The sequence below is a fragment of the Ranitomeya imitator genome, chromosome 8 (genome assembly GCF_032444005.1).
Source record: "Ranitomeya imitator isolate aRanImi1 chromosome 8, aRanImi1.pri, whole genome shotgun sequence".
NCBI lineage: Eukaryota > Metazoa > Chordata > Amphibia > Anura > Dendrobatidae > Ranitomeya > Ranitomeya imitator.
In genome coordinates, this window is record NC_091289.1 from 118,049,866 (window position 1) to 118,076,135 (window position 26,270).

At 44.5% G+C, this 26,270-nt stretch overlaps 1 protein-coding gene across 2 annotated transcripts in view; it reads left to right on the plus strand.

Moving 5' to 3' along the window:
* The first annotated feature begins 2,634 nt into the window (after positions 1-2,634).
* Positions 2,635-26,270, plus strand: part of LOC138647923 (complement factor H-related protein 4-like) — an 804,152-nt gene continuing 780,516 nt past the window's right edge. For both annotated transcript variants that reach the window (XM_069737286.1, XM_069737287.1), the window contains exon 1: positions 2,635-2,771. In XM_069737286.1, coding sequence (XP_069593387.1) covers positions 2,699-2,771 — 73 coding nt within the window. In that variant the 5' untranslated portion in view covers positions 2,635-2,698. The remainder of the gene's footprint in view (positions 2,772-26,270) is intronic.

Here is a 26,270-nt window from a genome sequence, read left to right on the forward strand (position 1 = left end):
GGCCGCGCGTGCGCAGATGTAGTGCTCTGCTGCACGGGGCTTCAGGAAAATGGCCGCGGGATGCCGCGCGTGCGCAGAAGAGATCGCGGCGGCCATTTTCCCAAAGCCGAGTTTGCATCTCGGCTTTGGGAAAATGGCCGCCGCGATCTCTTCTGCGCACGCGCGGCATCCCGCGGCCATTTTCCTGAAGCCCCGTGCAGCAGAGCACTACATCTGCGCACGCGCGGCCCCAGGAAGATGGCCGCCCGCACCGATGAAAGGAATGACAGCGCAGATCGCGCGCTGTGTCTTCACGTGGGCACAGGGAATCCGGACCTTGGACATGCGCACACCACTACGCCACCAACGGAAACCTGGGGAAGAAAAGAACGCTGTGAACACGCCCACCTGACCAGACCAGCCTGATTGACAGGCGAAAACGCCGACTTTGGTAATGTATTTCTCGGCATACATGGGGAATCAGGGTACACTACATACACTATAGTAACGCACAGCGCAGGCCCTATTTAACAGTATTTATATCTCAATCTCAAAAAACGGGGGTGACAGGTTCCCTTTAAAGATCTGTAAAATCGGCGCAATAGTCTGACATTATTCCCAGATACCATATGTGAGTCAGAAAGGCATGCAGGCATCTTCTCCATGCAGTTCCTTTTTAGTTTTAGCTCTTTACCATCCAGTTCATTTTTTCTCTCATGCCCCCAGACCTGTTTGTTGTGTCCATCTGAAAAATATTTAGCTTTCCCATTGTTTTGCATTGGATTCGTCGTTAGAAATTATTTGTGCCGATTTTCCCGAATCAGAATATTTCACTATTTGATTATCACTAATACATACTTTAGAACATCATAATGAATTTGGGGTTGGGAGAAGGTTTTATCGGGTACTGAGCATCCAGCCACCTCCAAATCCATTACAAGTCCCTGATAGTGTCTTCTATCACATTTCAATTCATTATAAAGTGTCCTTTGCACCTTAACCCGTGCTCTCTCACTCCCCAATAAATTTTAAGTCCCTGATAGTGTCATAATGAATTGTAAGATGGGGAGGAACACTATCAGGGGCTTAACACCCTCCTCCATCACCCAATTCATTTTTCATCCATATCTAATGTCCTCTTCTCCCTCCCCCTGTTCAAAAGTTTATTATAATCCCAACTTTCTCCCAACCCAATTCACCACTGGCCTTATTGTCTGCGCCCCACCCCTTCAGTGTCATTTCTCCCTCTGCATCATTGTCCTGTCCCCCACATTCATCATTGTTCTCTCCCCATCCCCAACATTGTCCTTTCCCCACCACACTTATTGTCATCTCCAGCCCCATCATTTTTCTGCCCCACCACACCTCAGAGTCCTCTCCACCATCTCATTATTGTTCTCCACTACCACACCTCTGTTCTCTCCATCAGCCCCATCATTGTTCTCCCCCAACCTCATCATTATTCATCCTCACCTTCATCATTGTTTCCCCCACCACACCTTAGTGTCCTCTCCCCACCACATCTCAGCATCCTCTCCACCACCCCATCACTGTTCTCCTCCACAACACCTGTGTCAATTGCCCTCACCACACCTCAGTGTTCTCTCCACCAGCCCCATCATTGTTCTCCCCAACCTTCATCAATGTTTTCCCCCACTTTCATCATTGGTTTCCCACAGCACAACTCAGTGTCCTTTCCTCCAGCCCCATCATTGTTCTCCCCCACCCTCATCATTGTTCTCCCCCACCCTCATCATTGTTCACCCCCAGCACAAGTTAGTGTCCTCTCCACCAGTTCCATCATTGCTCTCCCCCACAACCTTTCTGTGTCCTCTCCCTAGTGTATTGCTTAAAAAAAAAAAAAAACACCACCACTCACCTCCGTTCTCCAGCATCATCGTCATTGTCGGCACCTTTCTTTCTGACATAGGCGCTCACTAATTGCGGATGTTATCAAGCCACATGCGCCTGTGTCAGAAAGAAAGCGCTGAACAGGAAGCAGATGCCGGATTCCTGCAGCTCCGCTCCACTGCCATTTTCTCTTGTAGGCAGCATATCTGCAGGGATCACTCCCTGCCTGCCACTCATGAGGGCAATCTTGCTCTCACGGAATCTCGGACTCTGTGAAACAGGCCAGGTTGCCCTCAGTATTAGCTGACCCACAAGGGCCCGCTACACCTTCGGGCTCAGTGTAGCTGCACCGACTGCATCGGTGGTATGTCCGCCCTTGGGCTGCAGTGCTGTTGACGAGACATCAGCACTGAAGACAATGAAAGACACTACTAGCAGCAGCGCATACCCTGCACTAGACAAGGGAGAGTGAGGAAAGAAGAGTTTGTTTCCCTAAATTGTGACAAGGAGCTTTCCTGAAACTGATAAATCCTTTTAAGGATTAGGGAATAATTGCACATGATTATCACACTGTTAGAAGATTTTCTTCCTCTTTAGCCTTGTTTCTTTTGGTGTAAATATACAGATCCACTGAGTGCAAATAAAGTATTATCTTTGTTTAAGCAGTGAATGTTATCATATTGAGCAAATGATTTCTGCAGAACTCTGTTAGGTAACCTATTCAGTTTCAGCAGTTGCATCATCAGTAAATAGTTTGTGCCAACAATTCCAGTAAGAAACAAGTGAATTTATATAGTGATAATCATTTTATTTTACCTTACTGGTTTAGAAGCTCGAGACATAACCACTCTGTATCGGGGACCTTAGGATGTCTGTATTACAAGTCATCATTCTGCTTCTATCTGCGGCATCTTGTTGTGCAGCTCCAATGCTGGAGAATGGTAAGACATCAGCTATCTTTTCATGAGCATTTTTTTCATGAAGACACTTTACAAATAAGTTATATGGGTTTTCTACACTGATTTTTTTTGGAGAATGTCAGTTTGTTTTATTGAGCTATAATCAGAAATAGATCCAGGGGAATAGAGTAAGTCCAGTCTTTTCATTTTCCTGTTTTATATTTAGTTCTGTCTTTGGCTCAAAAACCAATGGATAAAACTTCAGCATTATTTTCAAAAATGTTGAGTGTAAAACCATCCTAAAGACTCCTTCACATGTCCGTGTTTCCAGTACGTGTACAAATAGAAAAACTGACCAGGAAACTAGTATACATCAAAAATGTATGTTAGTAGCATAGTTGCCACCAGACAAGAAGAGATTCCATCAAAGAGTGAATCAAAATCAGTTTCTATTAATGCATAATTAAAATGGATAAATAAAACAGACAGGGCTGAAAACCTTCAAATGTGGAAGGAGAGGCACAGAAAAAAAATTATCAGGCATACCAGAGTTGAAATAATATAAACCAAAAAATCAATATAAACTAGAGGCCGAGCAACAACAAAATGCCACTAGTCCAGAAGTCAATGTAATGTCCCTGTAGAGGACAATAATAAAAAATCAAGGGGTTACTGTAATAATAAGGTATATAGCCACAATTCACATAGTGAAAGCTGTCTGGCAAGTGATGCACCACAAGATCGAATGTATAAATATCAATATATCAATTGATGTGCCACAATATCTAATGCATCAATCATGTAGTCACCAGCAGATATGCTCAAATAGGTCAAACATGAAATGTCCATTACCTGAAAGTAATTGATATATTGATACAAAAATGGACTCAAAAATTTGTTGTGTAATTTCTCCTAAGCATGCCGAGACTAAATATGAGATATAAAACCACTGTTGGGCGCAAGGCAGAGCTGAGAAGGGAAGGAGTGCCATTTGACTTTTTGATTGCAAAATTTTCTGGAACGCCATGGTGGACACCATGTAGCGTTTGGAGAGCCCCTGATGTGTCTAAACAATGAAAATACTCCACAAATCACACAAGTATCACCGTTTTGGAAACTTGAAAACTTGACTCCCCCAGGGAACTAATCTAGATGTGTGGTGAGGACATTGAACCCTCAGGTGCTTCACAAAAGTTTATAACGTTGAGCAGTAAAAATAAAAAAAAAAATCTAATTTTCACCACAAATATGTTTTTTTTTAGCACAGAATATTGCATTTTCATAAGGGTAACAGGATAAATTGCACCACACAATTTTTTGTGCAATTTTTCCCGAGTACACCAATACCTCATATGAGGGAGAAAACTACTAGGTGGACGGCAGGACTCAGAAGAGAAGGAGCATCATTTGACTTTTTGAATTTAAAATTTTCTGGAATCATTAGCGGGCGTCATGTCCCATTTGGAGAGCACCTGATGTGCCCAAACATTGGAAATCCAGCACAAGTGGCCCATTTTTAAACTAGACCACTCAAGCAATGTACTTAGATTTGTGGTGAGCACCTTGTACCCCCATGCGCTTCACAGAAGTTTATAACATTGAGCCGTGAAAATTAAAAAAAATCACATTTTCCCCACAAAAATGTTACTTTGGCCCCAAATTTATTAGTTTTCATATGGGTAACAGGAGAAATTACACCACACAGTTTGCTGTGCAATTTCTCCTGAGTACGCCAATACTTCTTATGTGGGGGAATACTACTTTGAGGCACAGTGCAAAGCTCAGAATGGAAGAGGTGCCATATTGAAGTTTAGATTTTGCTGGAATAGTTTGAGGGTGCCATGTCACATTGGCAGAGCCCCTGAGGTGCTAGAACAACAGACAGCCCCTATATGTGAACTCATTTTACAAACTACACTCCCCAATTAATTAATCTAGTGTTGCAGTGATCACATTGACACTACATGTGCCTCACAGAATTTTATACCACTGAGCAATGAAGAAAGAATAAATTACATGTTTGTTTACCAGTAAAATGTTGTTTTAGCCTAAAGTTTTTAATTTTTCTAATAGCTAATAGGAATTGTTTTTACAACAAACTTTGTTCCTTTTTTTTCCTGCTAAGAAGCTAAGATTCAAGACCACTAGATTTTACTGTTATGGTTTGCAGGTGGCATGACCCACTGGGAGAGCCCATGAGGTGCTAAAACAACAGAAATCCTGATATGTGGTCCCATTTTACAAACTACACTTCTCAATGAATTCATCTAGAGGTTCAGTGATCATATTGACACTATAGGTGTGTCACAGAATTTTATACCACTGGGCAGTGAAGAAAAAACAACCACATTTTTACCACAAAAATTTTGTTTTAACCCCAGATTTTACATTTTCCCACATAAGTGGGTAAAATTGGCACCAAAATTTGTCCCACAATTTCTACTGAACGTGGCAATACCCCATATATGGCTGAACAGTACTACTTAGCTATGCGGAGAGACTCAGGAGGAATGGAACTCTATTTGCCTCCTGGAGTGCAGATTTTCCTAGAACAGTTTGCAGACTCCATATACAGAACCCTAACTGCTAGAAGAGCATATTTCCCCCTCAAGTGACCCCATCTTGGAACCTATACCCCTTGGGGAATTTATCTACAGGTGTAGTGACAATTTTTACTTCATGGGTATTTTCCAGACAGAAGCAGCAATTAGTGTTGCAGAATGAAAATTGCAAACTGCCGTTGTAGTGACCAGTACATTGTTGTTATCAGCACGTTATGCCCCGGCGTACTTCTGGAGGCATGCACTCGTAAGTTAGGCTGGCTCTCATTGCATCAGAAATGCCAAACGCGGACGTTATATGTGGTTTAGGCGCACTGGGGCTCAGAAGGGAGGGGGCATTTGGATTTGAGAGCAGAGAAATTGCTGAATTTCTTTTGGCGGGTGAGGAGCCATTTTGCTTTTCTAGAGCCTTTGTATTAAGAGTAATGGGGAAGCCCTCTATATTTCCATTAACAGATGACAGACATGAAAGGGGATTTGCTTTTTCTGTAGATTGAGTTGAAGCTTTTATTCGGAACATTTTACATAATGTTTTGGATCACAGTTATCCGGCACTCTACGCTGACCACTTAATTTGGGGTTTCCATCTAAATATCTGAGTGACGTGACTCAAATGAAGCCTGCAAGGGATCTATTCACTATAATGAGGCATAAAAGAATTAAAATACTGAACAATAGCAGTGCATATACATCAAACTAGTATCTTTGTATGAATAATTAAATTTATAAATAGTGATGCATATTTGCACAAGGAAGAATCGGTGACCATTTGAGTAAATAGTAGACCCAATAAAGAAAAAACTGAACATAGTTCAAGGGAAGAAAGAAAATAAAGGATATGTGAAACAAGTAAATATTAAAACACCTTTATTAACCCCTTTACCCCCCCAGGATGGTTTGCACGTTTTTTACAATTCTGACACTGTCTCTTTATGAGGTAATAACTCTGGAACGCTTTAACTGATCTTGTTGATTCTGAGATCTTTTTTTCGCAACATATTGTACTTCACGATAGTGGTAAAATTTATTTGATATAACTTGTGTTTATTTGTGTAAAAATGGAAATTTGGCAAAAATGTGGAAAATTTTGCAATTTTCAAATTTTTAATATTTAGGCCCTTAAATCAGAGAAATATGTCATACAAAATAGTTCATATACAACATTTCCCACATGTCTACTTTACATCAGCACATTTTTGGAAACTGTTTTTTTTTGTTGTTAGAAAGTTATAAGGGTTAAAAGTTGAGCAGTGATTTCTCATTTTTACAGCAAAATTTACAAAACCATTTTTTTAGGCACCACCTCACATTTGAAGTTACTTTGAGGGGTCTATATGGAAGAAAATACCCAAAGTGACACAATTCTGAAAACTACACCCCTCGAGCTAACCAAAACAGCATTCAAGAAGTTTATTAACCCTTCAGGTGCTTCACAGGAATTAATGGAATGTGAAAGGAAAAAAGTGCCATGTGACTTTTTCAACGCAAAATTGGCTGGAATTGAGATCAGACGCCATTTCGCGTTTGGAGAGCTCCTGATGTGGCTAAATAGTGGAAACCCCCCATAAGTGACCCCAATTTGAAAACTAAACCCCCAAAGAAGCTTATATAGATGTGTGGTGAGTACTTTGAACTCCCAAGTGTTTCACTAAAGTTTATGTGTAGAGCCATGAAAATAAAAAATCTTACTTTTTCCACAAACAAGATTTTTAGCCCCCATTTTTTCACAATTTTATTCCAAAAATAGTCTCAAACAGATAAATATAGAGTAGAGGGTAAAGAATGTGGAAAGGGACCCTTGGTCATCTGTGATGCCAAACAGCCGCACACTGAGCTGGGCGCGGACCTACACCACGCAACAAGCAGTCTCGGGCACCTAAACACCAAGGGTCCCTTTCCACATTCCTTACCCTCTACTCTGGCTACAACAACCAAGTAACCCCATGACTAAGACCCTGAAGGGTTGAAACGTTGGCTTTTATATCAAGTATATCACTTCACTGCTTGTGGTTTATTTATCTGTCTGAGACGATCTTTGGAATAAAATTGTGAAAACACGCTTGCAAACTGACAAACAAGAGTGTGCGGTGAATTTCTACTACTAATCAAAGCTTGGCAGCTGCTAGATGTGTGCATGGGGGTGGCACAAAAAGGGGGTGAACATAAAATTGGATTAGAGCAGACATGAGCTTTAATTAGTGAATTGTGTCACTAATCAAAGCTCGGGGGCTGCTGAATGTGCACACAGAGGTGGTGCAAAAGAGGGGGTGAAAAAGAAAAATAGAAAGCAGCGAGCATGACTGCAGATCGGTGAACTGCATCACCAATCTACTCTCAGCAGCTGCTGAATGTGAGTAGGGAAATGGCGCAAAGGGGGGTGAAAATGAAAAGTTGAAAACAACGAGCACGAGTGTTGATCGGTGAACTGCGTCACCAATCAACGTTCGGTGGCTGCTGGATGTGCGTACAGGGGTGGAGCAAAGGTGGGTGGAGGGGGGTAAAAAGAGGAGGAGGGATAAGAAGGAGAGAAGGGTGGAAGAGGGGGATTGGGGTGGATGAAGATAAATCGGGCAGGGATCAGGGATCAAAACACTTACACTTGTTGTCTTTAATATTTCTTTTGTCTTGTCTTCTATCGTCTCTGTTCATGTTCTTCTTACTTCAGCAGGGATTGTTGTGTCACAGGCTTCTGTGGCACCACAAGGCCCAGCACAGCCGCAGATCCTGCATTGTGATTGCACTGCAGAAATCCTCAGCAGACTGTGAGGACCCTCCTCATGGCCACAGACAGGTCGCAGAGCGGTCATACCGCTGCTGTGCCATGTCATTGGTGCGATCAATGATTATATCGATTGCATTAATCAGAGCTGACCCTGGTTATGCTGGCTTTGCCAAGCAACAGTGTAGGATCGGAGCTCTCACAGCTCCAATCATAGGCAGGTCACATACACTGCACAGCCAGGTCAAAGTGCTTTCACATCGCAACTGTGCGCTGTGATTGTTGTGATCGATGTAATAATCAATCATGCCAATCAGTGGGGCAGGGCCCCAGCCTAGGATCAGTGCTCTTACAGCTCCAATCCTAGGTAGGTCACAGGCAGGGCACACCGCAGTTACACCCCGGTTGTGCCCTGTGACTGGCACGATCGATGTAATAGTCGCTCGCAAAAATCAGAGTCGGTTCAGGCAATGTTTGGCATTGCCAGGCAACAGACTTGGATCGGTGCTCCTGGAGCACCGATCGTAGGCTGGAACATCAGTGATTCAGGCAATCTGATTGCCTGAAACACTGAGAAATGCAAACAGCAATCATGGTTGCAACACCCCACAGGATGACGGCGCCATCAACCCAGAGGTAAGATGGCGCTGGAATTTTAATGCGAGCACCATGACTTCGGTCACGGTGAAAAAAAGACGTAATATTCTGTCTATGGTCAAATAGGCTCAGGTCACATGGACAGAATATTACATCCAATATCAGAAAGGGGTTAAAGACACATGGTTGGGTGGTGGCTAGTGATGAGTGAACGTGCTCACCACTACTCGTTAGTCGCCCGAGTATCACTATGCTCGGTGTACTCGGCGAGCACCGAGCATTTCTGGGATTATTCGGCAGTAACTGGTGTCTCCACCCAGTGATTTTGGCAGACTTTAGAGACCCAGTCATGGTGCAGGGATTGTTTGCCAGGCCATGAAACACCGCAGCCATCTTTGTTGTGGTTGTGCAGTGATTGGCTTGGCCGCACAGCATCATCCCGAGTATAAGAGACCCTGTTCCGGATTCAGCGAGAGTAGGGAGAGCTGGTGCCAAGATAGGGTCAGAGTTGTGTTTTTTAGAGTTAGTGTAGGTTTGCAACTCTTAAATCCACAATTCCTCAGAAACCAAAACTCCTTTGTAGGGCTAATTCATTGGTCCCGATATTGCAGCGCTAGGTAGGCAGGGCACAGCATATCCACATCAGTGCAAGGCCTGCAGGCACTTTATGTACAATCATTGCTACAACTTCATCCCTCCCAAAGCTGCATAACTGTCTGCTGCTGCAGCTTCTTTACAATATAACTAGTTGCATTTTCTTTTCCAAAAATTCACCCCAAAAGACAAAAATATACAGTCTGTTCTGTCAGACTGCGGCCTGTTGAAAAATCATAGTTTGTCAGGCATACGTAGCATAGTTGTGTGTGCTAGCCTTGTGCCACTTTTTTTTGTGTTTTAAATTCACCGAAAAAGGCTTCATATATCTGCATGCTCCAACTTTGGGCATTGTAGGCCGGTGGACCACTTTTTATGCTGTCTAATATTCCAATTCTATACAGCACTATATTGCATAAAAAAAAAAATAAACAGGCCACATATTTGCCAGTGTGGAATTTCCGTGACAGCCCTCATATATCTGCGTGCTCCAAGTTTGGGCATTGTAGCCTGGTGGACCACTTTTTTTGCTGGCTGATACTGTAATTATACACAACACTATGTAGCATAAACAATGTAAACAGGCCACATATTTGCCAGTGTGCTATTTCCATGACAACCCTCATATATCTGTGTGCTCCAAGTTTGGTCATTGTAGGCCTGTGGACCAATTATTTTGCTGTCTAATACTCTAATTCTATACAGCACTATTTAGCTTCCAAAATTATAAAAAGGCCACATATTTGCCAGTGTGGTATTTCCGTGACAGCCCTCAATTATCTGTGTGCTCCAAGTTTGGGCATTGTAGGCCGGTGGACCCCTTTTTTTGCTGTCTGTTACTCTACTTATATACAGCACTATTTTGCAAAACTTCACTTCACAAAAAAGTCCCCAAAAATTGAATACAGTCTGTTATATCAGGCTGAGGCCTGCCTGGTGTTTGGGTTTGAAAAATCGTAGATTTGCAGGCATGCTGATCAGATATTATTTTGCTACTAATAAATGTATTTGTGTTGAGCATTTTTAACAGTGCAGTAGTCCATTTAAAATGAGAAAGGCAAGGGGCAAGGACAGGGAAGTGGACTTGATGATGATGGTGCATGCAGAGGACGAGGCCGTGGCCAAGGTGAAAGTGGGCAACAACAAAGACCCACATATTCTCCCTCAACCTTCCTGTCCCAGTTTCTAAGTGACCGCATCACACCACTATTGAATCCAGAGCAATGTGAAATGGTTGTTGCTTGGATAGCGGATAATGCTTCCAGTCACTTAGCCACCACCACCACCACCACCACCACCATGTCTTACACACAGTCAAGTCAGAGTAGCCGTGAGTTTTACCCAGATATTCCTCACCCTGATCCTCCTTTCTCCTACCATGCCGAGTGCCAGATGAGATCGCATGTAGAGATGCCCAAAGCTTTGACCAGCCCCGGCCACGTGAAGGCGATAGTGGGAAACTGTTAGAAGAGGTGGACAATGATGAGAGACAATTGCCAGAAAGTCAGGAGGAGGAGCAGGGTGCGGATGCGGAAGACGATGTGGTAGATGACTATGTGACTGACACAACCTGGCAGGAGGACATGCAGAGTGAGGGCAGCACACATGGGGAAGGAGGCATATCACTCCAACAGGCAGGAAGAAGCAGTGTGGTGGCCACAGACAGAAGGCGTGCATTCATTCACTGTAACACCAACATGAGGGAAGTTGCCATTCCAACTGTTAGATCTTCCCGAGTCTGGTTATTTTTTAAAGACTCTGCCAATAACCCCAAACAGGCCATTTGCAGTACCTGCCATGCACGCATCAGCAGGGGTAGCAAAACAACCAGTCTGACCACCACCAGCATGATCAGGCACAGGCAGCAAAGCACCCGAATTTGTGGGCTGAACCCCAGGCTCCAGGACCACTGCCTGCAGGTCACACCACTGTTTCTTCCACTGTTTTGCGTAGAAAACAATCCCCAGTACACCATGCATGTGAAGATGCCTCTAGCCCTGCACCTGTTGTGGCCCACAGTCAATCAGCACCATCATTAAGCCTGTCCATGTCCTTGTCCCAGCACAGCCTTCAGTTTTCTATAACCCAGTCTTTGGAACACAAGCAGAAATACCCCGCCAACGCCCCACAGGCCACAGTCCTAAATTCTAATTGTTTCTCTTCTGCCTGCGCTAGGAATGCTGCCTTTTAGGCTCATTGAAACGGAAGCTTTCTGCAACATGATGGTGGCGGCTGTCCCAAAGTACTCGGTCCCCATTCGCCACTATTTCTCCCGGTGTGCCGTACCGGCATTACACCAGCTTGTGTCCCACAACATTACCCGTGCCCTCAACAATGCTGTTACAGGGAAAGTCCACCTAACCACAGACACATGGACAAGTGCTTGTGTGCAGGGATAGTACATCTCACTGACGGCACACTGGGTTAAGATAGTGGAAGCCGGGACCCAGTCAGACCTTGGGATGGAACACATCCTCCCCGCGCCGTGCATTGCTGGCCCTACGTCAATCAGGGTTGCCCCCACAGTCTACAGCTCCTGCACCTCCTCTTCATCCTCCATCTCTGATATCAACACATCAGTCAGAAGCTAGAAGCACTGCAGCACTGCCTCAGCCAAGCGGCAACAGGCTGTGCTGAAGCTAATCTGCATAGGTGGCAAACCGCGTAATGCAGAAGAGTTGTGGACAGTGCTAAAAGAGCAGTCAGATGTTTGGATGACACCGCTGAACCTACAGCCATGCATGGTCATGTGTGACAATGGCCGTAACGTGGTGGCGGCTCAGAGACAAGGTGAACTCACACACATACCTTGCTTGGCCCATGTGTTTAACCTCGTGGTTCAACATTTTCTGAAAAGCTACCCGGAGCTGCCAGATCTGCTAGTGAAAGTACGCCATATGTCTGCCCATTTTAGAAAGTCAGCTACAGCTTCAGCCACCTTTGCCATGCTTCAGCAGCGTTTGCAGCTCCCAGCTCATTGGCTGGTGTATGATGTCCCAACATGCTGGAACTCTACGCTGCATATGTTGGAAAAGATTTGTGAGCAGAAGAGGGCAGTTGTTGACTACCAACATCAACAAGGCCATCGATATTCAGTTCAGACTCCACACATAAGACCGGAGGAGTGGACATGGATTTCCGACACATGTACCACCCTTCAAAACTTTGAGGACTGCACCAAGATGGTGAGCTGTGATGACGCCATAATTAGCATCATCATCCTGCTTCTCAGCATTCTGAAAACCTCTTGGATCACAATTAAAAAGGATGCCTTTCAGGCAGAGCACGAGGACATGGAGCAAGGAACAATACAGGGTGATTACACTCAGCCAAGCCTCATGACTTCTCATCGTGGATTGGTAGTCAATGAGGAGAAGGAGGAGGAGGAACAGGAGCTACTTTCATGTGCTATAGACCGTACAACAAACACAGCTGTCATACTGTCTGTTCAGCGGGGATGGCCTGAGGACAGAGAGGAAGAAGAGGAGGTGGACAGCATGATCAGTCGTCCTGTTGGTAAGGACATGGAAGTCTTGCCTGTTAGCAGTCTGGCACACATGGCTGACTTTATGTTGCGCTGCGTTCCACGTGACCCTCTCATTATAAAAATTTTGGGTGACACGCATTACTGGTTGGGTACACTTCTAGACCCATGCTACAAGGAGAACTTTCAATCTCTTCTACGAGAGGCAGAGAGGTGTACTAAAATATTGCAGTATCAGAGGGCCCTTGTAGCAGAATTACTTAGAAAATTCCCATGTGAGAAAGCTGGCAGCAGATGCCAGAGTTTGTTGTACAAACAAGGAGTCCAAGCAAGAGAGACAGGAGTACAATCCAGCTCAGGCAGGGGAACAATGGCAATGTTCTGGGACAGTTTTCCCAGACCCTCCCATCGTGACGGCACAGAGGCAAGGGGTGCTGTCACAAGAATTGGAATGTTTGGGAAGATGGTGAGGGAGTACCTTGCAGATCGTACAAACGTCCTCCATGATTCCTCTGTGACTTTTAATTATTGGGGATCGAAGCTGGACACGTGGCATGAACTGGCTCTCTACGCCTTGGAGATCCTGGCCTGCCCTGATGCTAGCGTTCTGTCAGAGTGGATTTTTAGTACTGCTGGGGAATTATAACAGATAAGTAGGGTTGAGCTAAATGGATCGGACAAATTAAAAAAATCGCCGACTTTCGGCAAAGTTGGGGTTTCGTGAAACCTGACCTGATCCCACTGTGGGATCGGCCATGCGGTTGGCGATCTTCGTGCCAAAGTCGCATTTCATATGACGCTTTCAGGGCCATTTTTCAGCCAATGAAGGAGGACGCAGAGTGTGGGCAGCGTAATGACATAGTTCTCGGTCCCCACCATCTTAGAGAAGGGCATGGCAGTGATTGGCTTGCTTTCTGTGGTGTCACAGGGGCTATAAAGGGGCGTGCACGCCGACCGCCATCTTACTTCTGCCGATCTCAGCATAGAGAGAGGTTGCTAAAGCTTCGTCAGAAGCAGGGATATAGTTAGGGAGGGAAGATTAACCCCCAAACTGCTTGTGCTGTAGCGATTTCCACTGTCCAACACCACCTTTGTTTTGCAGGGACAGTGGAGGCTATATCTTTGTGCATCAGCTCTGTAGCTTATTAGGCTGCCTTATAAGGCTCCCTGATAGCTGCATTGCTGTTTGTACGCCGCTGTGCAAACCAACTGCTTTTTTAAAAGTAAAAATCCTGTTGCTCCTTTCTGCAGTTATCTTGTTTATTTGTCCACACTTTTGTGTGCAGCAGTCCTTTTTGTTGCTGCCATACTTGTCCTGAGATCATTGTAGGGAGATAGAAATAGTACTACAGTCCTTGTATGTTTTCATATATCTTCCAGCCACTTGCTGCCACTTACATTGCGTTGTGTTACACACTGTGCCTGAGTTGTGGTGCGGTCTCACCCCAAAAAAAGTGAGATTGAAATTCTCACAAAGTGGATATACCTCAGTCCTCTTAGTTTGTGGTTTATCAGCCAGCCACTTGCTGCCACTCACATTGCGTAGTAAAATACACTGGGCCTGAGTTTGTTTGTTTTTTTGTTTTTTTTAAAAAGTGAGATTGACATTCTCACAAAGTGGATATACCTTAGTCCTCTTAGTTTGTGGTGTAACAGCCAGCCACTTGCTGCCACCCACATTCCGTAGTAAAATCACTGGGCCTGAGTTTGTTTGTTTTTTTAAAAAAAAAGTGAGATTGAAATTCTCACAAAGTGGATATACCTCAGTCATCTTAGGCTACTTTCACAGGTTCCGACGCTAGTGGTGAATGCGCCGCACAACGGAGGCACCAGATGTATTTTTCCGGCACATCCGCTGCCACATTTTGAGGTGCGGGGAGGTGGGGGCGGAGTTCCGGCCACGCATGCACGGTCGGAAAAAACATTACATGTAACGTTTTTTCCTCCCGGCGGTCCGCCACAACACGACGCAACCGTCGCACGACAATGCGTGTCAATGCGTCGAAATGCGTCGCTAATGTTAATCTATGGTGCAAAAACGCATCCTGCAAACAATTTTGCAGGATGCGTTTTTTCCCATAAATGACGCATTGCGACGTATTGCAAAAAATGCCAGTGTGAAAGTAGCCTTAGTTTTTGGTGTATCAGCCAGCCACTTGCTGCCACTCACATTGATTGTAGTAAAATACACTGGGCCTGAGTTTTGCTGCAGTCTCCCCCCTCAAAAAAGGGAGATTTAAATTCTCAACAAGTTTATATACACCTTCTACCTTGTTTTACAGTACCATATAATGGTTGTAAGTTTGGTTACATTTTCCCAAAAATGAGGAAGTCTGGTGGAAGAGGCCGTGGGCGGTCGTTGCCAGATGGTAATGATGGTGGTGGTGGAGCATCTGGTGGTAGTGGGAAAAGCAAAATAGCACTAAAGGCTCGAGTTGTTGAGCCAGCGTCATCGTCTGGCCACACAAGGCCTCGAAGGCTCCCTTATCTGGGAGTAGGAAAACCGCTTTTAAAGCCGGAGCAGCAGGAACAAATTTTGGCTTTCCTTGCTGACTCAGCCTCTAGCTCTTTCGCCTCCTCTTCAGAAAGTTCCAAATATAAAAGCAGCAAGTCGTCAGTGGATGCTCCCGGTGGTCAAGAACAAGTCACTTCTTTGTGTCCTTCACCCAAACCAAAAGTGAAGGATGCGGCAGGCGAAACTACAGTTTACTCCATGGAGCTCTTTACACATAGCGTGCCTGGGTTAGAAAGGGAAATTGTTAACTGCCCATTACAAGATGAATCGGACATGGAGTGCACTGATGCACAGCCACAGCTAGATTATTATGCTGTTCCATTGACTCAGATCACTACATTGCCCTCGCAGTGTACTGAACTAGAAACTGACCCTGATGAGACTATGGTGCCCCGTCCCGAACGCTATAGCACCTTACACGTTGACACAGAGGAAGGTGCACATGACATTGAAGAGGAGGTGATAGATGACCCAGTTGTTGACCCAGATTGGCAGCCATTGGGGGAAGAGGGTGTTACAGAACCCCCCAGCACCAAGAATGTTATGCAGTATATGTATGTATAATAGTTTCTATGTGAAATGCATCAGTCCACAGGCTGCGCCCCTGGACAAGATATTCTCTTTCTGACCTCCCCCCACCTTTGTGTTTGTAAGCCGCTGTGCAAACCAACTGCTTTTTTCAAAGCACAAATCCTGTTGCTCCTTCCTTTCTGCACAGCTGTCTTGTGTGTTTGTCCACACTTTTGTGTGCAGCAGTCCTTTTTATTGCTATATACAGTTAGGTCCATATATATTTGGACAGAGACAACATTTTTCTAATTTTGGTTATAGACATTACCACAATGAATTTTAAACAAAACAATTCAGATGCAGTTGAAGTTCAGACTTTCAGCTTTCATTTGAGGGTATCCACATTAAAATTGGATGAATGGTTTAGGAGTTTCAGCTCCTTAACATGTGCCACCCTGTTTTTAAAGGGACCAAAAGTAATTGGACAAATTCAATAATTTTAAATAAAATGTTCATTTTTAGTACTTGGGTTGAAAACCCTTTGTTGGCAATGACTGCCTGAATTCATGGACATCACCAGACGCTGTGTTTCCTCCTTTTTGATGCTCTGCCAGGCCTTCACTGCGGTGGTTTTCAGTTGCTGGTTGTTTGTGAGCCTTTCTGTCTGAAGTTTAGTCTTTAACAAGTGAAATGCATGCTCAATTGGGTTGAGATCAGGTGACTGACTTGGCTATTCAAGAATATTCCACTTCTTTGCTTTAACCCTCCGTCACATACAACTGATCTGACAGGCGCTTCTCTTTTACTTTCATTTCTCCTTCCTCACCAGATTGTGAGGAAACCCCCTCCCTCCAGGTAGTCTCCTGTCTCTTGAAGGTCTGTGAAACCTGATATCACAGTTGGATTTCAGAGCTTCAGGGGAGAGGATATAGCTGCACAGATCTCTCAGGCTCATTGTATGTGAATACGTCACATTCAGTAAGGTTGGTATTTTATGTTTTTATTCATCACAATAGTTTATTTAGCTTGTTTTATGAATGTATAGCACAAAATGTGAGGATATTTCATAGAAATAAGGGAGATTTTATAAAAGAAAGTGTGCTGCTCAGGCATATACAGTAGTTCCCTAACATATTCCTTCTCTTGCTTCAGATTATCTGCTGAAATGGAGAGGAAAATGTACAATTTATCCAAACAACTTGATGTTGAGGAAGTAACAAACATGCTGTTAGATGATAGAGACCTCACACTGAATGAGGATTTAGGAGAGGAAAGTGAGATTGATTCTCATGATGAGGTGGAAGAATGTGTCCTGGATTCTGAAACAGAGCAAGATGGTGACAGTGGTGAGGATGAAGAAGTTGGATCATATTATATTGGAAAAGATAAAAATACTAAATGGAACAAGAAGCCATTCCAGAAAAAACGTAGGGAACCTTTAAACATTATTACTCACCTTCCTGCAGTAATAGGAACTGCACGTAATGCAAAAACTGCAGTTGAATGCTGGAACAGTATATTTACAGATGACCTTCTGGACTCTATTGTCACATATACCAGCCAATATATAGACATTATAAAGGACAAGTACATCTGCAACAGAACCATCAAGCCCACAGATGAAATAGAACTGCGTGCTTTTTTTGGATTACTGTACCTTGCAGGAGCTTATAGGGCAAATAGACAAAGTTTGGAGGAACTTTGGGGTAAAGATGGGGATGGAGTTGAAAAATTTAGCCTTATGTCCATAAACAGATTCAAGATTCTAATTCGTTGCCTTCGGTTTGACGACAGAACTACCCGAACCGAACGCAAAACACATGACCGACTTGCTCCAATTCGTGATATATTTCAAAGATTTGTTGTAAACTGTAAACAAAGTTATTACCCTGGAGAGAATCTCACTATTGACAAAATGCTCCCTGGTTTTCGTGGTAGATGTGCCTTTCGTCAATATATTCCATCAAAGCCAAACAAATATGGAATAAAAATGTATGCCCTTGTTGATGCCAGTAAGACCTACACTTACAACCTGGAAGTTTATGCAGGAAAACAACCAGAAGGTCCTTACTGTGTGAGCAACAAACCCATTGATGTTGTAAAAAGACTGGCTGAACCCTTATTTGGATCGGGTCGCAATATTACAGCTGACAATTGGTTTACAAGTTGTGATCTGATTGATTATCTGAAAATTCAGATGTTGTCATATGTGGGAACTGTAAGAAAAAACAAAAGGGAATTGCCGCCACAGTTTGTAAGTGTGAAAGAGAGACAACAGTACAGCAGTATGTTTGCATTCCATAATGGAAAGGCTTTAATTTCCTATGTACCACATGCCAAAAAAATCGTACTTCTTCTATCAACACTTCATGATGATGCTGCCATCGATCCTGGGACTGGGGCAGAAAAAAAACCGGAGATAATTACATTTTACAATGCCACCAAAGGGGGTGTGGATACAGCAGATCAGATGTGCTCCACTTTCAACGTCAGCAGAAACATCAAACGCTGGCCAATAGTCATATTTTTTGCTATGTTGAATTTGGGTGGTATAAATTCACAAGTAATTTATCTTGAAAACAAGCTTGAACCACTCCGTAGACGATTGTATCTGAAAAAATTGGCCCATGAACTAGTACTTGGAGAGCTACGCAGGAGAAGCGTGAAAACAATCGGTATCCCCTCTCGCCTTCAAGTTCAGCTCAAAAGGTTACGCCCAGAAGATGATGGTGAAAAGTCACCATCTGCACCACCTCACAAAAGGAGATGCACCACCTGCCAAACGGAAAGCGGAACCAGAAGGCTTTCAAATTATGAATGTCTCAAATGTCATAAAGCAATTTGCCTGACACATGCAGAAATGGTGTGTAATTCTTGCTATTTGCTCTGCAAGTGTGACTTTTCTGTGGAAACCTCAGCATCTACTTCTGATTGAATATGTTTTTAATAGTACTTAAGGTACCTTAAAATTAAGTTTGTGTTCAAAAATTTTCTTAGTACATTTTTTTGAGAGAGTCAAACTGGGGACTATTTGGCGGGAGTTTTGAAAAGTTTGTATTTCATAGTTATTAGTTTTATGTTAAGTAAATGTTTTTTTTTGCAACTGATTATGTGTAGTCTCTTTTATTACATCCCTATGAAGGTCACTGATCACTTTTAGAGCACTGAAATTGCAAACATTAGATATTATAGGTATTTTTCCAGCAGGCGCCTGACAGGCACATTGTATGTGAACTCGTTAGTCCGAATATTGTATGTGATGGAGGGTTAATAAACTCCTGGGTTGCTTTGGCTTTATGGTTTGGGTCATTGTCCAGCTGTAGTATGAAACGACGACCAATCCGTTTGGCTGCATTTGGCTGGATCTGAGCACACAGTATGTCTCTGAATACCTCAGAATTAATTCAGCTGCTTCTGTCCTGTGTCACATCATCAATAAACACTAGTGACCCAGTGCCACTGGCAACCATGCATGCCCAAGCCATCACACTGCCTCCACCGTGTTTTACAGATGATGTGGTATGCTTTGGATCATGAGGTGTACCACGCCTTCGCCATACTTTTCTCTTCCCATCATTCTGGTAGAGGTTGATCTTGGTTTCATCTGTCCAAAGAATGTTCTTCCAGAACTGTGCTGGCTTTTTTAGATGTTTTTTTAGCAAAGTCCAGTCTAGCCTTTTTATTCTTGATGCTTATGAGTGGCTTGCACCGTGCAGTGAACCCTCTGTATTTACTTTCATGCAGTCTTCTCTTTATGGTAGATTTGGATATTGATGCGCCTACCTCCTGGAGAGTGTTGTTCACTTGGTTGGTTGTTGTGAAGGGGTTTTCTTGACCAGGGAGATTATTCTGCGATCATCCACCACTGTTGTCTTCCGTGGGCGCCCAGGTCTTTTTGCATTGATGAGTTCACCAGTGCTTTCTTTCTTTCTCATGATGTACCAAACTGTAGATTTTGCCACTCCTAATGTTGCAGCAATTTCTCGGATGGTTTTTTTTCTGTTTTCGCAGCTTAAGGATGGCTTGTTTCACCTGCATGGAGAGCTCCTTTGGCCACATGTTTACTTTACAGCAAAACCTTCCAAAAGCAAGCTCCACACCTCAAATCAACTCCAGGCCTTTTATCTGCTTAATTGAGAATGACATAGCGAGGGGATTGCCCACACCTGTCCATGAAATAGCCTTGGAGTCAATTGTCCAATTACTTTTGGTCCCTTTAAAAACAGGGTGGCACATGTTAAGGAGCTGAAACTCCTAAACCCATCATCCAATTTTAATGTGGATACCCTTCAAATGAAAGTTTAAAGTCTGAACTTCAACTGCATCTGAATTGTTTTGTTTAAAATTCATTGTGGTAATGTCTATAACCAAAATTAGAAAAATGTTGTCTCTGTCCAAATATATATGGACCTAACTGTATATATATATATATATATATATCTTCAAGCCACTTTTTGCCCCTGAAACTGTGTAGTGTGAAATAGTGGGCCTGTATTTTTCTGCACTGTTCCACACCTAAAAAGGAAGATTTATATTGCCAATCTGAGCATCTGTGCTCAAGTGGTCGTGGGACAAGCAATATAGCACCTAAGTCTCGAGTTGTTCAGCCACTGTCATCGTCTGGCAACACAAGGCCTCGAACACTCCCTTTTCTGGGAGTAGGAAAACCGCTTTTAAAGCCAGAGCAGCAGGAACCAGTTTTGGCTTTCCTTGCTGACTCTGCCTCTAGCTCTTTTGCCTCCTCTTCGGGAACTGCAAAATGTAAAAGCACTTTTTCAGCATGCTATGCAGGCTCTATTAGGAGCTAATGGGAGTGGTTGGCATTCACAGGGATGTATAATGTGCTTCCAAATTTAACCATTTGTGCTACCAGCATACAGATAGGCTTTAAACTTATTGCTACTGCTGTGATATTTTTATAAATTTATTATGGTACTTTGATTTGGTGTTCTTTGCTATATTGTGCTGGCCCAATTGTGCAGGCGGGACCTACCAGCACTCACTTATTTGGAATTTTTGTCATGTACCTCATATTGTTATAAACATCACTGATTGCTCCAAGAACTGTATGCACTTTCATACTAACAGTTCTAGTTTTATGTATATGGATATTTAATAAAAGTTTTGTGTACGTTTGTATATTATGAGCTTCTGACTCGTTTTTTCTCCTGTATTATAATATATATTTGAGTCGCTCTGCCCTTTATAATATGCAATTTAGCATTAATGCTACTTCATGCATGGTATTTTTGTAGGAAGAATGTCTTTGGGATTATTTTTCAAAAAAATGTAAAAGCAGCTTGTCGACAGTGGATGTTCCTGGTCAGGGACAAGTCGCTTCCTTGCGTTCTTCACCCAGAACAACAGAGAAGGATGCGTCAGGTGACACAACGGGTTACTCCATGGAGCTCTTTACACATACCGTTCCTGGGTTAGAAAGGGAAATTGTTAACAGGTCATGCCCATTACAAGATGAATCGGACATGGAGTGCACAGATGCACAGCCACAGCCAGATTCTTATGCTGTTCCTTTGACTCAGATCACAACATTGCCCTCGCAGTGTACTGATCCAGAATCTGACCCAGATGAGACTATGGAGCCCCGTCACGAATGCTGTAGCACCGGCTTACACGGTGACAGAGAGGAAGGTGCACAGGACATAGAAGAGGAGGTCATAGATGACCCAGTTGTTGACCCCGATTGGCAGTCATTGGGGAAACAGGGTGCAGCTGGCAGTAGCTCTGAAGTGGAGGAGGAGCCGCAGCAGGCATCAACATTGCAACAGGTTCCATCTGGCAGGCCCGTATCTGGCCAAAAACGTGTGGCTAAACCAAAACCAGTTGTAGGAAAGCGTGGCCATCCGGTTAAAGTAGCTCAGTGTGCAATGCCTGAAAAGGTATCCAATAGCAGGAAGAGTGCAGTCTGGCATTTTTTTAACCAACATCCAAATGATCAGTGCAAAGTAATCTGTAAGAAATGCTCAAGGACCTTCAGCAGAGGTCAGAATGTTAAAAGTCAAAATACAAGTTGCATGCATAGACATTTAAACACCATGGACTTGAAAGCCTGGACTAACTACCAAACGTCCTTTAACGTTGCTGCACCCTCTCACAATGAAGCTAGTCAGCAACGCTACATCCCTTTCCTCACTGTAAGGCCAACGTTTACCACACCACCTGCAGCAAATGTGGAGGTTTCGTCGCAAGGCCAAAGCAGTCAGGGAATCACCAGGTTCTTGGTAGGAAACACTGTATGTAGGGCAACAGCAAGAATACCATCACCAACCCTCTCTCAGTCTGCCATGTCCACCGGCACCCCCGCTATTATCACCATATGCAGCTCTCCAGTCCAGCTCACCCTACAAGAGGCTCTCAATAGGAAAAGGAAGTACTCATCCTCTCATCCGTGTATTTGAACGCCCACATTGCTAGACTAATCTCGTTAGAGATGATGCCCTACCGGTTAGTTGAAGCGATGCTTTCAAAGCCCTGATGGACTATGCTGTACCAGGCTACGAGCTACCCAGTCGACACTTCTTTTCGAGAAAAGCCATCCCAGCCCTCCACCAGCACGTAAAAGACCGCATTGTCCATGCACTTAGGCAATCTGTGAGTAGAAAGGTGCACCTGACAACAGATGCATGGAACAGTAGGCATGGCCAGGGGCGTTACGTGTCCATCACTGCACACTGGGTTAATGTGGTGGATGCCAAGTCCACAGGGGACAGCAATATTGGGACAGTTCTGCCTAGCCCACGGTCTAGGAAACAGTTGGCTGTAGGCATTGGCCCCCTCCTCCTCCTCCTCGTCCTCCAGCAGAAGCCACAGCTCGTCCACAGACCGCAGTTGCACTACCACTCCATCCGCTGCTGCCACTGTTGCACACGAGGTGTCCCATTATGGAACAGCTAGTGGCAAGCGTCAGCAGGCTGTATTGGCAATGAAGTGTTTGGGCGACAACAGAAACACCGCGGAAGTTCTGTCCGAGTTCTTGCAGCAAGATACTCAGTCATGGCTGGGCAGTGTACATCTTGAGGCAGGCAAGGTAGTGAGTGATAACGGAAGGAATTTTATGGTTGCCATAGCCCTTTCACAACTGAAACACATTCCTTGCCTAGCTCACACCTTAAACCTGGTGGTGCAGTGCTTCCTGAAAAGTTATCCGGGGTTACCCGAACTGCTCCTGAAGGTGTGCAGACTGCTCGCACATCCACTGTTCGCCCATACACTCCAGCCGTATGCAGAACCATCAGCGATCTTTGAACCTTCCCCAGCATCGCCTAATCATCGACGTTGCAACAAGGTGGAACTCCACACTGCACATGTTTCAGAGACTGTGCGAACAGAGGCGTACTGTTATGTATTTGTGGGAGGATACACATACACGGGCAGGCAGTTGGATGGCAGACATGGAGTTGTCAGGTGTGCAGTGGTCGAAGCTACAAGACCTCTGTCAAGTCCTTCAGTGTTTTGAGGAATGCACACGGCTGGTCAGTGCAGACAACGCCATAATAAGCATGAGCATCCCCCTAATGCGTCTGCTGATGCAAAGTTTGACGCACATAAAGGAGCAGGCGTCTGCAGCCGAGGACGAGGGAAGCCATGATGACAGTCAGCCATTGTCTGGTCAGAGAAGTCTACTGGACGAGGTGGTGGGCGAAGAGAAGGAGGACGAGGAGGATGATGGGGATGAGTATTTTTTGGATGAGTAAGCTTCTCAGGGGGCAATAGAAACTGGTGGAGTTGCAAGGCCAGGTTCAGGTTTTTTGAGGGAGGCAAGTGACGTTGATTTGCCCGAAAGTGCTCCTCAACCCAGCACAGGCAGTGAATTGACAATTGGAACATTGGCCCACATGGCGGATTATGCCTTGCGTATCCTAAAAAGGGACCCCCGCATTATAAAAATGATGACCAATGACGATTACTGGTTGGCCTGCCTCCTAGATTCATGCTATAAGGGGAAACTGCAAAACATCATGCCACATGAGAACCTTGAACAAATATTGGCAACCAAACAAGCAACTCTTGTTGACCGTTTGATTCAGGCATTCCCAGCACACAGCCCTGGTGATGGTTCTCACACGAGCTGCAGGGGGCAACAGGGCAGAGGTGTTAGAGGTGCAAAAATCAGAAGTGGCGTTGGACATAGGGGTTTTCTGACCAAGTTGTGGAGTGATTTTGCAATGACCACAGACAGGACAGGTACTGCAGCATCAATTCAAAGTGACAGGAGACAACATTTGTCCAGTATGGTTACTAACTATTTTTCCTCCACTATCGATGTTCTCCCTCACCCATCATTCCCATTTGATTACTGGGCATCCAAAATAGACACCTGGCCTAAATTGGCAGAATATGCATTGCAGGAGTTTGCTTGCCCAGCAGCTAGTGTGATATCAGAAAGAGTATTCAGTGCTGCTGGTTCAATACTGACCGAAAAAAGAACTCGTCTGGCTACCCAAAATGTTGATGATCTAACCTTCATTAAAATGAACCACTCATGGATTTCTAATTATTTTGCCCCACCTTTCCCGGCTTACACCTAGCTTTCCTTTAAAAAGGGCTTGCTTTTGGACTGGTGTTACTGAGTGTTCCAATTTCTCCATTTGCAGCTGCTGTATGTCCAGCATATGATATGTTTACACTGCCCAAAATGGGCTGACTTCCCCCCCCAAGGCCGTGGTCTTGCCAGTTGGCGAAAGCACCCGTGAGAGTGCCTTTTTTTCTGAAGAGGTGGGTGTGCCCACTTTTGGTCGAAGGCACTGGCACCGGGTCCCTCATAGTACAATGAAGTGTCTCTGGTGGTGGTGTCACGCACCCAACAACAGACACACCGTTGTAACATGAGGGGCCTTGGGCCAGTACCGCCGGGCACGAGAGAGTGCCCCCCACCCCCCAGCTCAAACTGTGCTCTACCACTTGCAAAATTATCTGTCACTGCTCCCCCGCTGTTAAGTCTATGCGGTGAAATCCTTCAATGCCTGGCACTGACAATACCAATTTGTTGACATGTATGATGCTACTTAAAATATTCAGTGGCCCTGTCCTACATTTACACCAGTAAATACTTTGCGCCAAATAGCAATGTCTGAAAGTCAGCAGGGGAGCCCACCCCTGTACCTAAGTATGCCACCCTTTTTTTTTGTTTTGTTTTTTTGCGAGACATTAACATCTATGTATTCTTTTGGAGTACTAACTGTGTCAGACACTCCTTCCAATAGTCCTCCACTGACCACACCAATGCTGCCTGTGTACCCCTGGATCCTATTTAAAAGTGCATAGAGCCACCTTTTTATTATTTTAGGCCTACTAAGTCTGTCTGCGGTCCCTCCTTCCAATAGTCCTCCCCTGACCACACCAATGCTGCCTGTGTACCCCTGGAACCTACTTAAAAGTACAAAGAGCCACCTTTTTATTATTTTAGGCCTACTAAGTCTGTCTGCGGTCCCTCCTTACAATAGTCCTCCGGTGACCACACCAATGCTGTCTGTGTACCCCTGGATCCTATTTAAAAGTGCAGAGAGCCACCTTTTTTATTTTTGGCCTACTAAGTCTGTCTGTGGTCCCTCCTTCCAATTGTCGTCCACTGACCACACTAATGCTGACCGTGTACCATGTAACCTTTTATAAACCTGCATTGAGCCAACTTTGTGGTGTAAGGCCTACTAGCAGGGTCTGGCTGCGCCACTCAATACAGCTGTCCTCTTAAAAAAAAGGACCTGCAATTATCAGGTTTTCAGCCTATCGGAATTTTAAAACTGCAGTGGGGCTACTAGCTTGGTTGGGGCCTACTAACAGTGTCTGCCGCTCCAAGGTGTTCTCCTGGTTGCCTTTCCTGAGCTTCTTTCTTCAGGCTCTTGTTAAATAGTTGTTAAATGGAACAACTGCAGTGGGGCTACTAGTTTGGTTGGGGCCTACTAACAGTGTCTGCCGCTCCAAGGTGTTCTTCTGGTTGCCTTTCCTGAGCTTCAATCTTTGGGCTTTTGTTAAATAGTTGTTAAATGGAACAACTGCAGTGGGGCTACTAGTTTGGTTGGGGCCTACTAACGGTGTCTGCCGCTCCTTGCTGTTCTCCTGGTTTCCTGTCCTGAACTTCCATTTTCAGGCTCTCATTAAGTAGTTGTTAATATTACACTGCATTTGGCCTACTAGTTGGGTTGGGGCCTACTAACGGTGTCTGCCGCTCCTTCCTGTTCTCCTCCACTGAAGAAAGCAGTGCCGCCTGTTTACTACTGTTACCAATTTTGAACTGTATTTAGACTACTTACTGATTTGGGCCTACTCACTGTGTCAGCCTCTCATTATAGTTGTCCTCCACTGAACAAAGCAATGCCGCCTGTTTAGTCCTGTTAATTTTGAACTGCATTTAGCCTACTTTTGTATTTGGGACTATATCTGTGTTTCCTCCTCATCCTGCCCATTGCCCAGCCAGTGATAGATGAGTCGCAGGTACATTGACTCAGACCGCTATATTCTCCTTGCACACTACACAGCCAGATTCTGACCCTGCTGAAAGTGAGGTTCCCCTTCCCGCATACTATACCACCTTACACGGGGACAA